Raw genomic sequence first — 13,662 nt, forward strand, 5'->3', positions numbered from 1 at the left:
AGAAATCAAACTATCTTTGTTTGCCGATGACATGATCCTATATCTAGAAAATCCCATCATCTCAGCCCAAAAGCTCAGGCTGATAAGCAACTTCAGCGAAGTCTCAGGACACAAAATCAATGTGCAAAAAGTGCTAGCATTCCTATACACCAAAAACAGGCAAGCCAAGAGCCAAATCACAAATGAACTCCCATTCGCAACTGCTACAAAAAGAATAAAGTACCTAGGAATACGGCTAATAAGGGACGAGAGGAGCTCCTCAAGAACTACAAACCACTGCTCAAGGAAATCAGAGCGGACACAAACAAATGGAAAAAAATTTCATGCTCATGGATAGGAAGAATCAATATCGTAGAAATGTCCATACTGCCCAAAGCAATTTATAGATTCAGGGCTATTCCCATTAAACTACCATTAACATTATTCACAGAATTAGAAAAAAAACTGTTTTAAAATTCATATGGAACAAAACGAAACAAAAAAGCCAAACCTGAATAGCCAAGGCAATCCTAAGCAAAATGAACAAAGCTGGAGGCATCACACTATCCAATTTCAACTATAGTACAAGGCAACAGTAACCAAAACAGCACAGTGCTGTTACAAGAACAGACACACAGAGACCAATGGAACAGAATAGAGAACTCAGGAATAAGACCAGGCACCTACCTATAGCCATCTGATCTTCTACAAACCTGACCAAAAAAAAAAAAAAAGAGAAAAATATTCCCCATTTAATAAAAGGTGCTAGGAGAACTGACTAGCCATGTGCAGAAAATTGAAACTGGACATCTTCCTTACACCATATACAAAAATCAACTCAAGATGGATTAAAGACTTAAATGTAAAACTCAAAACTATAAAAACTCTAGAAGAAAACCTAGGCAATACCATTCAGGACATAGGAATGGACAAAGATTGCATGACGAAGATGTCAAAAGCAATTGCAACAAAAGCAAAAACTGACACATGGGATCTGATTAAAGAACTTCTGCATAGCAAAACAAAATATCAACAGAGGAAAAAGACAACCTACAGAATGGGAGAAAACTTTTACAATCTGTGCACATGACAAAGGTCTCATATCCAGCATCTATAAGGAACTTACCATATTGACAAGAAAAAAAAACCATTAAAAAGTGGGTAAAGGACATGAACAGACACTTCTCAAAACAAGACATCCATGAGGCCTACACATGAAAAAAGCTCAGTATCACTGATCATTAGAGAAATGCAAATAAAAACCACAATGAGACACCACCTCACACCAGTCAGAAAGGCTATTATTAAAAAGTCATAAAAACAACAGATGGTAGTGAGGTTGTGGAGAAAAAGGAACACTTTTACACTGTTGGTAGAAGTGTAAATCAGTTCAACCATTGTGAAAGACCCAAAGACAGAAATACCATTTGAGCCAGCAAACCCGTAACTGGATATTACATAAAAGGAATGTAAACTGTTTTCTTATAAAAATGTGCACATGGATGTTCACTGCAGCACTATTCACAATCGCAAAGGCATGGAATCTAACTTAAACGCCCGTCAGTGATGGACTGGATAAAGAAAACGTACACCATGGAATACTATGCAGTCACAAAAAGGAATGAGATCACGTCCTTTGCAGGGACACGGATGAAGCTGGAGGCGATTATCCTGAGCAAACTAACATAGGAACAGAAAACCAAACACTGCATGTTCTAAGTGGGAGCTAAGTGATAAGAACATATTGGACTCAATGGTGGAAGGAACACCACACACTGGTGTCTGGCAGAGGGTGGGGGCTGGGAGGAGAAAGAGGATCAGTTAGAATAGCTAGTGGATGCTGGGATTAATACCTGGGGGATGGGATCATCTGTGCAGCAAACCACCATGACACATTTACCTATGCAAGAAACCTGCATATCCTGCACATGTAACCCTGAACTTAAAAGCTGGATATTAAAAAAAAAAAAAGAAAGAAATTTCAGTGATCTAAATCTTACAATTAGATTAAAAACCAATATTAAAATACGTTGTTTCTGTAGGTCTTGAAAAAGGTCACTGCTTTAAATAAGTTATTTCAAATTCACTACTAGGAATAAATAATCTGGTTTTTAAGTATACAGTAAATACAATTATAATACTTACCTTCAGCACAAGAGTGACATGATTCTCTGAATGTGCCTTTGAAGGAATAATTTCCATGTAGTGTTTGAGCACTTTGTGTCTCAGCAGTCAATTATACACACAAACACAAACAACTTTACCACCGTGGTAGAATGTCATAAAATATTAAGGATACTTTACAAAAGCTGTGATGACACATATGAAGTTTCTAAACTTTTAACAGGACTGGAAAACCAATGCAGAATTCTGCTCAGTAGACAACTTAAAATCTAAACCCAAACATATTTTGATAGATACAATATGCAAAATCTAACTTCACAACAGAAACAGTAATAATTCCTTGTCATTAATACCTTGCTAGCACATTGGTACCTTTACAAACAGTATCATATAATAGCATAATATTTCATCTTACTCCTCCATCCAGGATCTTTTGTGAGAGGCACTTAGAAACAACACTAGTTTTGGCGACGCTGTATCAAACATACACATAGTATAATGGTCTATTTTACTGTGCTCACAAAACATCATTTATAAAGAAATCTTTATGAATTCAAAAATAGGTTGTTAGTAACATGATTACCTTTAAAGTATGGATTTTGATTTTCATTCACAATATTAATTCATTAACAGTAGTTTCATCTACAAAATGTTCTATAGCTTTTTCCTTTTTGAAAAGGAATAAAGGCAGTTAAGATACTCATAACTTCTAGTTAAACAACATCAACTTTGTTTCACAGTATTAATTAGCAGAGAACATTTTCAATTAAAGTGATATACAATTTACAAAAATAGAATGATTTATATATTGCAAAACATTGTCCTCCATTATGAAGAATATATATATATAGATGTGTGTATGTGTATATATGTGTATATATAAATATTTAAGTTTTACAATAGCCCTTATTCAAGTACTTTGGGATTCTCTTGAAATAATCACCTTGCTATGTATTTTAAATACATTTAAAAAGTAAAATTAATCTAAGAAAAGGTTAAAAGTTTCAGTGTAGTTTGACTTAAAAAAAATCAACCACTTGCTTGAGTAAAAACCCTGACCGAATTCAAAACAAGCTCAGGTGCCATACTAAGTTTAAGAATTTTGTTAAAAATATAGATAAATTTAAGTGTCAAATACTTAAACATTTTCCAATTTGCTACCATTAGAGCAGAATCAAAAGACTGTATTAATCTATTAATTGTCCAATCTTAATCCCCAGACAAAATTCATGTATATATTATCACTAATACACTAATATACAATATACCTGCTTACAAACACATAGGTAGCCATAAATAAAACTTTATTCTTTATTTCATTTACAAGCTACCAAATATTATGTATCGTACACAGTGCTGAACACTTAAATGGCTGTAGTCATGGAAGGATCCAGACTGAATGGAAAGCTGTTGAGAAAGAAAAGATAAAAGCAAAGTAATACTGTAACAGGAAGGTGGCAAAAGCATAGTTTTGCCATAATAAAATCAATTAGATCTGTGATTATACATCAGTTCCGGTTAAAACAAAGTCTGAGCTCCATGCGATTCTCAGCTTTATTGTTTGCAGTCTGACTAAAGTCTGTATAGTCATTTTGTCTTTTGCAGTCATTAAAATAAAAAAAGTTAAAAACTATAGCAGCAACAAGCAAACCCTGTGACAGGAAGGCAAGGGTTAAGAACTAAAAAGAGTTTATACAGTGTGTTTAGGGAAAGTGTGCAGTTTATCTTCCATCAGCAGGAGTTCGACTGAGGGACAACATGATTCGGGCAAATCGCTCACAGAGTTCATGCGTGGAATACGAAGGTAACTTCGGTGGCTCATGGAAACTTTTAATCTCCATAGAACAATCAAGCAGTTTTGGCAAAAAATCTGTCAGCTTTTCTTGGAGGTGTGCTGCAAATACAAACAATTAAATCTAACTAAAGATAGAAATTATGACATGATCATTGTCAACATGATTTACTAATATTAACTTGCCGTGATAGGTAAGATAATTGCCATTTTGGGGAGACAAAAACAAATGGCAACTGCAATGCACCCAGCTTAGCTCATCAATATGGAAAAAGAGTAATGTGAATGTGAAATTATTAAATATAATACTTAATATTATATTTAATATAAAAAATGGCAAGAATAAATAACATCTAATTCTAACTGCGTTTAATCCCGACATCTCAGGTGCCTACTACCATTGTTTAAACTTACGTTCCATTTCTTGACCGAGGTAGGAACACCATCGATTTCTCATATCTTCTACAGCTAGTATATCCTTCTCTTCCATTTCATCCACCAGTAATAATGGCAAAAATGGGACAATAAACTCATTCATGATAATCAGACCATTGTTTACTTCTCGATCCTCTCCAGATTCGAAGAGTTCTGCGGCTTGCTCATTTAATTTCTTAATGCAATGCAAAAAAAAGAATAGGTTTTTGTTTCCTTTTAAAATTAAATATCTGTAAGTATTAATAAGGAAGACAACATAAATATGTTCACAAACAGTATTAGAACAAACGGTATTTAGAGAAAACAATCTCAACCTATCTAGAACTGAAAACCTCTCTTTAGAAAACGCTATGTATATGACAACAGAAGAAACAAAAGCAAACGGTGGTGGATGGAACATTACTGTGTTTTCACTATTGTTTGGCTTATGTTGATCATCAATACAGGTGACATTTTTTCTTCTCTAGAGATTAACTTCCCCCAATTATAAAATTTTATAAGCACTCGTAATAGTTTTAAAAATAAAGAAATTCAGAATCCATATTAATTTTTGAAAAACTCATCTCCATAAATGGCAACTGAATATATACTACTGTATTCCTTGATACAGAAATATAAAGGTAATCAATTCACTTATCCCTTCAAAAACTTCCTACAGAGTAAACACCATGTGCCAGAAATTTTTCCAGATGCAGGGGCATTCAAGTGATTAATACAGAAAACTCTCATGGAGCTTACAATTTGGGAAGAGGACTGGCAAACTTTTTCTGTGAAGGTCCAGACAAGGCCTACTTCAGGCTTTGAAGGCCACAAAGTTTCTGTTGCAACTATTCAACTCTGCTTGTAGTACAAAGGCAATAATACATAATATATAAATGAATGTGCATGGCTATGTTTCAATCAAACTTATCTATAAAAACAAGTGGTAGGTGGAGCACAAGCCATAGTGTGCTGATCACTAATCTAGTAGAACAGAGAAATCCATGTAATAAGAAACGTAAGAGATAAATACAGGTATAAGACCTATAATATTTAAGGGTTCTTATTTAAAATCTTATGTTTACAGCATGATAAATGTGACTCTGAAAGTTGAATTTCAAATAAAAATATTTACAAATTTACACCGTAATTCTTGTGCAATTTATTTTGATTTTGGAAAGAACCTTGTGCTGTAAGTCCAACTTGGCCATGAATCAATTATCCAATTGATACAGTTAGGCTTTGTGTCTCCTCCCAAATCTTATCTTGAATTGTAATCCCCAGGTGTTGAGGAAGAGACCTGGTGGGAGGTGATCAGATCATAGGGGCAGTTTCCCCGATGCTGTTCTTGTGACAGGAAGTGAGTCTGGAGATCGGATGGTTTTATAAGCATCTGGCATTTCCCCTGCTTGCACTTCTCTCTCCTGCCACCATGTGATGAAGGTCCTTGCTTCCCTTCACCTTCCACCATCATTTTACGTTTCCAGAGACCTCCCCAACCATATGGAACTGTGAGTCAATTAAACCTCTTTCCTTTATAAATTACCCAGTCTTGTGTAGTATCTTTATAGCACTTTGAGAACGGACTAATACACCAATCGTGAACAGATTAGCTAAATCTCGTAGCTTCACTTTCTTTACATTAATAATAGGGCATTATTATCTTCCTACCATAGGGGTTAAGAGAATAAAATGAGATAAATCTTCAAGTATTTACTACAATTTTTGGAAGTATGCATTAAATGAGATATGAAATTTAATGACAAGTTTAATGTTAAGTTCACTGAATCAAACAATGTCTTGGAAATCTCTTAAATATAACATGTTCAAAGCCAACCTTGTTCCTCCTATTAGATTCCCTAATATTAAATGAAAAACTAGAAAGTTTGGCAGCTTTGACTCTTCCATTTCCTTCTTTCCACTCACCCAACAGCTATGACACGCCCTGATTTCATTTCCTTCACCATCATACCTACTGTACTACATGAGTCGAGGCCCTCACTCTCCATCCCTTGACTTTCCCCTCTAAGGTTCTTGACTTCAATCTACTTCGTTCCTGTTCATCCTCTAGTATGCTATTATTATTACCAGAATTATCTTCTGAAAACAAACCTCATCATGCCAAACCTAATCAAACTTACACTGGTGCAAACTCATCTGAATGTCATATAAGTTTCTTTATCATCTGACCAATATCGACAAGTATTGTCAGCTTCATCACTTCCACCTTACCCCACTTCCTCATAACCTGGATAGCCACAATGAATTTATTTTTATTTTCTGTTGTGCACTGGAATATTCTCCCTTCTCTATCATGAATAAAACTCCTATTTATCCATCAAGATCCAGATGAGATCTTAAGAACCTTCTCTCTTAAGGTTCTTCCCAAATATTTCAGGCATATCACTGTGCATATTTCTCATAATGACACTTATTCCAGAACATAACAATTATTTCTGTATTTCTCCTATCAGACTGAGTTTTCTGAGGACGGGAAGTACATCTTACTCATATTTGTATCCCTCAGAACCTAACACTTTGTAAATATATAATATGAAAAAACCTGAAAGGAACACTAAAGTAATCTTGATGAGGTTTCATTTAAATTCCTATGTAAAACAAATAACCAAATGTGGTTAGGTTACTATCAAAAAATGATGAGAAACATCATATCATTTTTTGAATGTTTCAGAGGAACCATCAGGTTTTGGTAGTATTTATGTTTAAAATCAGCTATACTATTCTTATATCTCAAAATTCAATTTTTTTAAGTTAAATAGAAATTACTCTGATACATTCTATGCATATTCTTGTTTTTTTGAGATGGAGTCTCACTCTGTCACCAGGCTGAAGTGCAGTGGCGCGATCTCGGCTCACTGTAACCTCCACTTCCTGGGTTCAAGCGATTCCCCTGCCTCAGCCTCCTGAGTAGCTGGGACTACAGGCGTGCACCACCACGCCCGGCTAATTTTTGTGTGTATTTTAGTAGAGGCGGGTTTTCACCAAGTTGGCCAGGATGGTCTCATTCTCCTGACCTAGTGATCCACCAGCCTCAGCCTCCCAAAGTGCTGGGATTACAGGTGTGAGCCACCGCACCCAGACTGCATATTCTTATAGACTTACATAAAACTTTTTTTTAAGACTTATCTATGCATCCCTTCCTCTCCCACCAAAAAAAGGAGTGGTAGTGTGATAAAGAAATCTAAATACAGAAATGAAAACAAACTGATGCTATTTTAAGAACATTTCTCATTTATCACCTATAGTACTTGGGATTCATAAAGAGAAAAGAATAAAGAACTGAGTGCACTTTGCCATCTGAAGAGACTAGAACCAGTTTATAGACATCATCATGTTCTTATCCCATCAGAGTTTATGTAGTCATCAGTTATATGTGAGTCTGGAAAACTTGCCCAATGTCAGACAAAATGGTAAGATCATACTATATGCATTCAACTTACTAGTAAACACTCTCTCCTATAATGTGATATCAATTCTTCATCATGTCCTCTGTATAAGCCTTTAGACAGGAGTTCTTTGTTATTCTGGTAAGCACAGATGAGGAACAGCAAGGAATCTATATAACTTGAAAATTAAAAAGAAACATATAACATTAGTATTTCACCTTTGTAGAAACAAAGTCAGCCACAATTATAAAACATTTTAAGTATATGCTTAAGTTTTGATAATCTACATTATAATAAAAAATATCATCGGATGCAGTGTATGCTTGGGAGCACCTTTTTAGCAACAGTACCATCTGAAACCCGGAGACAGTTATATCTTAAAAGTAAAAAAATAAAAGCAACAAATTAAGAAAAAATCTGGGAAAAGAGGCAATAACGGATACATTCGGATAGTTCTGTCTTCCTTGGTATTTATTTTCCAATGTCTTCCATTTGAACTCAGAATTGAAGCTAATGTGAAACCAACAATCTACTTGTTGAACGCAGTGTCCCACATGCATGAAGGAAAAACTCAGGTTACTCCGTTTTATGATCACAAACATCATTTGGTTTGTTCAATGACAACGTAGGTTCTTTTCCATGTGCAGACAGTTTTAGTTATTGGGAAAAATGTAAAAAAACAGAAATAAGAAGATCTAAAGGAAAGAGAGGAAGCGGAAAATGAAAGATTTCTTCTAAATCTGGGAAACCTAGTGGAATAAAGCAAAAACAAAAAGCCCCCAAACATAAAAAGGGTGATAGAAGCCAGGCGTGGCAGCTCACGCCTGTAATCCCAGAACTTTGGTAGGGCGAGGCAGGCAGATCACCTGAGATCAGGAGTTTGAGACCAGTCTGACCAACATGGAGAAACCCCACCTCTACTAAAAATACAAAATTAGCCGGGCATGGTGGCGCATGCCTGTAGTCCCAGCCACTCGGGAGGCTGAGGCAGGAGAATCCCGGGAGGTGGAGGTTGAGGTGAGCTGAGATCACGCCAGTGCACTCCAGCGTAGGCAACAAGTGCAAAACTCCGTCTCAAAAAAAAAAAAAAGTGATAGAATTAGGCATATGTGTTAATATTAATATAAGTCTAGATATTATGAAGTTCAAATCAGATTTTAAAAAAGGAAGAAAAGGGGTGGGGCACAGTGGCTCATGCCTGTAATCCCAACACTTTGGGAGGTGGTGGTGAGAGGATCAGTTGAGGCCAGGAGTTCAAGACCTGCCTGGCCAACAGAGTGAGACCACCATCTCTACAAAAACATAAAAAAAAAAAAATTAGCTGGTTCTTGAAATCATAGATTTCACTTCACTATTCTCAGGACTCACAAGGGTCCATCAGTAAGTACTTCATTCAAGGCTTTAAATGTTTACATTTTCATTAGAAACAATTTTGACAGAACCTTTTGGCAAGATTTTATACACAGCCAGCAACAATAACTGCTATATTTACAGTAAAAAAAAAAAAAAATTCTTTTTTTTTTTTGAGATGGTGTCTCGTTCTGTCACCCAGGCTGGACTGCACTGGTGTGATCTTGGCTCACTGCAGCCTCCACCGCCCAGGTTCAAGTGATTCTCCTGCCTCAGCCTCCTGAGTAGCTGGGATTACAGTCGCACACACCAATATTTCTTTAAAAGATATTCCATAAGTAGTATCTGTCACCATTGATTTTCTAGTTAATCCTCCTAATTTGATAAGCATTTACTATGCTAGAATATTAGCTTTCTGAATAAGCATCTATTTGAAAACTGACAAGCAAATTATAATATTTAAACATATTTCCAAGTTATATCTCAAATTCCTTTAAGATATGTTAACTGGGAACAACTAATACAGAAGCTATGCAGACAGATACAAAGTGGCAGTTTCATCTTTTTAATTCTTATTGAGATAAATGAATACATTTGGTATTTACATGATTTCATTAAATTATACAAGAATACGAGGTCTCTTAATTTTTCTTTTCCTAGTTAGCTGCCTGACCTTGACAAAGTTACTACATCTCTGTGAAGTCTGATTTATCAGTAACACTGAAATGCCTTTTTTTATCTTACTCTATTGAATTATACAATCATATTATTTCTCTCAAATCAGCACAAAGCTTATAAATTCTAGTACATCTGAATATTCTTATTAAAGAAATACAATCTTGACGGACATAACTTATAAAATGGTGGTATCGAGCAAAATAAGTGTTCTACACATCAATGACCAAAGCGAAATTATCTTATAAACAGCACAATGACTAGGACTTTAAATAATCTGTACTTAAGTACTTAAGATAAACTGTTAAGTAAAACATTACTTTTTCCTTTTGTGTGATAACTTTAAAAATTTTGATAACTTTTAATATAAAAATGAAAGTACTGTCCTCTAGAATAGTACTGTCCAGTAGAAATTTCTGTGATTATGGAAATGTTCTATGCTGGCTAAAAATAGAGGCCACTAACCACGTGAGGCTACTGAACTACTGAAATGTGGCTGGTATAACTGATGAACCGAACTTTGGTTTTAAAATTGTCAGTTATTTAAGTTTTGTCACGTGGCCACTATGTTGGACAGTACAGCTCCAGAATTAAACATTGATCTTTGTTTCGTTTTTTGAAAAAGAAGCATCATTACCTAAGTGGGAGCTTCTTAAACTTCATTAAGAAAAAAAAAAAAAAAGGAAAAATTCAATACCCCTGTTACTTGGCTGCAATATACACTGCATCGAAAATAAAGCATTTCCTCAAAAAACAATCACTAGTCAAGTTATTGTTAAACGACATGCATTAAGAAATAAGTGGAGAAATACATGCAAACTAGTAAATATTCTAAAATGTAAGTAAAGCAAAATGTATCCTTTCTTCTTAATAACAATTAAAATAATTGTTTAATTAAATAGTCCTTTAAGATTATCTTAAATGAAAATTAATCCAAAATTTGTTTAAAGTCACAGTACTCAAAAATTTTCTACAGCTACACTTTTTATAGTACCTGAAAGTTCACAAAGACATACAGAAAACACTCCAACTTGCTATCAAGATGAGACTCAGCCTCAAGTGTAGTATTTGAGAGCTGACAAACACAGACACTAATGCCGACCTTATGGATTTTTTAATGGAAAATATATTTTATGTGGGGTAAATGGGAAGTCTCTACACTAACTTTGCAATTTTTCTGTAAATTTAAAATTGATCTAAAATAAAACATTTATTAAAAATACAGTGTGTGAATACAATCTTTTCCATGGATGAGGTCATATCTGAATAGAATTAAGTGCAAAAATTATGCTCTTTTCATATTTGTCTACTTTGCCTTACCTTTCTCTTTGAAAATTTTCTAGTCCAATTATGAGATACATAGTTGTTTCCCTGAATTTCCTATAATCCTGATGCCACTCCTGTAAGTGAAAGAAAAATTAAAAATGTTCAAAATAAGATTTAAAAACTACTATGAAACTGTTCAAAAATAATACACTATTCTGCTACTATTTGAATTAATAGAAACAAAGAGTTCAAAATGAAGATACATCAGAACTAAAATAAGACTTTACTTTCTGGCACACAAGACTATTTATTAATATAACATTAAATCTAAAAATTATTAGGCATTGATATGAAATTAAAGATTTTACTAGCAGATAACAGAAATATAAAGGCAGGATAATCCATCAGGTCATCTCAAAAATTCATCGGTATAAAATCATATTATTGAAATATTATTGTATCTACATCAACTCATGGAAGAATATGAAATTATTACACTGAGTATGAACCAAAGCTTGAACACTTATACTTGATATATAATTTTAAGAAACTAAAAAAAAGTTATGACAGATTTATTTAACCTTTTAACTTTGCAAATGTGTGGTAAATTTAAGTGTGTAGGTGAACAGTTTATTTACATGAGATACGGTAAAAGAACAGCTGCAGTTCATATTTCAGTGCCCCTCCCCACCCCCCAAACAACTACAGGGCATGTAATAGGACTAAATAATTCTAAGGTGATACCCTGTAACTCTTAAAGAGAATGAAGTCAAGATTTTCTTAACTTACTTTATAATAATTGACTCAAGAAAAATAACTGAAATTCAGTATAAGACAAATTGGAAAGAGAATACTGATAACAAAAGTGTTAAGGCTTTTATGTAAACATTATAAACAAAAATAAGAAACACAGATACGTTATTAGCCAACCATATTCTCCTTGAATATAAATTTTTTTTTTTTTCTTTTTTGAGACAGGCTCTCACTCTGTCGCCCGGTCTGCAGTGCAGTGGCATGATCACAGCTCACTGCAGACTCAACCTTCTGGGTTCCAGCAATCCTCCTACCTCTGTCTCCCAAGTAGCTTGGATTACAGGTGCACGCTTCCAGTTCTAGTTAATTTTTAAATCTGTTTTGTATAGACAGGGTCTTGCTGTGTTGGACAGACCAGTCTCAAATTCCTGGTCTCAAGCAACTCCCTGTGCCTTGATCTCCCAAAGTGCTGGGATTATAAGCATGAGCCATCACACCCAGCCTTAATTTTAATTTTCAAGACATAATTTTCATGCTATTAGATATTAATAACAAATAAAGGTAAAATCTGTCCTGCAAGAATAAAGTTAGCTCTTCTGGGGAAGGTATTCAAACTGTCATTCCTTGTTGTCATCAGAATTGCCTTGGAAGTTGTGAGTACGCAAACTTTTTCTGTAAAAGGTCAGACAGTAAATGTTTTAGACTTTGCAAGCCTCATCTTCGGTTACTCAACTCTGTAACTGCAGTGTGAAAGTATCTACAGAAAATATGTATACAAATGACCATGTTCCAATAAAAGTTTATTTACAAAAACAGGTGGTAAGCTGGTCTGCAGGCTATGGTTTGCTGAACCCTGAACTTAGAGCAAGACCAAAAATATAAGGAATATGCAGACTCTAAAAACAAGTCATTTAAATACTTGTATGATTTAATGGCCCTGCAGTTAGAATATGAGAAGGTTTGTGAATAAAAATATGATAAGTCTAATCCGTTGAAGCAAACTAAAGAAAGTGGTGCAGAATCAAGTCACAATTAAAAATCAAGTCCCATGAACACCAATCTTGGGGACAAGGGTAGAGCTCTCAATCAATTGGAAGGGTACAGATTTGGAGCCATTATTAGCTAAAAGATGACTTGACTTGCTCCTCAGGGTCAAGATAAAACAGATTTTGAATTTCTCTGGCTCTAGATTACATATCCTGGTCAAAAATATCTGGTCAATGAGTGCCTTTTATGGATAAATGAGTGTCTTTAGGCTTCTACCTATGTTGACTTCTAAACAGCTTTGCACAGGAGCCTTTCACAACTGAAATGAATTTTTGCATATGGAATGAACAAGAAATCAAATTTTATTTTCCAGAACTATTTATTAAAAAGTCTTTCTACTGTTCACTAATTTGCTTGTCAGAGATATGAGGTGGACTGGGATCTTTGCATTTCCATAACATTTTTCAGTCGGCTTATCAAGCTCCATAAAACATCTTGCTAGAATTTTGATATGGCCTACACTGAATTTATAAAGCATTTGGGGGAAAAGTGGTATCTATATATTAATAATATCAAGTTTTCCAAATACCATATGTATGCCCATTTATTTAGGTCTTTGTTAATGTCTCCCGATAAGTATTATAATTTTCCCCACAGAAGTCACCTGCACCTTTTGTTAAATTTATTTCTATATACTTCATAGTTTCAGATACTATTGTAAATGGTCTCACTTTTATACTTTCTAATTTTTTTTTTTTTTATTACTGGTATAAGGGAATAAAATTGATATCTGACACAAGTTTGCATGTTGCAAAGCTCTCTTACTAGTTCTAATAAATCAGTTGTAGATTTTATTTGAATTTCAAGATAAAAAAACTACAAATAATGATGTCTTTGTTTCTCTTTTCCAATATT

General features: G+C 34.4%; 1 protein-coding gene across 5 annotated transcripts in view; it reads right to left on the bottom strand.

The window, feature by feature from the left end:
* Positions 1–2,238: 2,238 nt before the first annotated feature.
* Positions 2,239–13,662, bottom strand: part of USP25 (ubiquitin specific peptidase 25) — a 143,918-nt gene continuing 132,494 nt past the window's right edge. For all 5 annotated transcript variants that reach the window (XM_025380109.1, XM_025380107.1, XM_025380106.1 and 2 more), the window contains 4 exons: positions 11,062–11,141; positions 7,771–7,894; positions 4,310–4,505; positions 2,239–3,997 (listed from right to left, as the gene is read on the bottom strand). In XM_025380109.1, the coding sequence (XP_025235894.1) occupies positions 3,825–3,997; positions 4,310–4,505; positions 7,771–7,894; positions 11,062–11,141 (573 nt within the window). In that variant the 3' untranslated portion in view covers positions 2,239–3,824. The remainder of the gene's footprint in view (positions 3,998–4,309; positions 4,506–7,770; positions 7,895–11,061; positions 11,142–13,662) is intronic.

The sequence above is a fragment of the Theropithecus gelada genome, chromosome 3, assembly GCF_003255815.1.
Source record: "Theropithecus gelada isolate Dixy chromosome 3, Tgel_1.0, whole genome shotgun sequence".
NCBI classification, from domain to species: domain Eukaryota; kingdom Metazoa; phylum Chordata; class Mammalia; order Primates; family Cercopithecidae; genus Theropithecus; species Theropithecus gelada.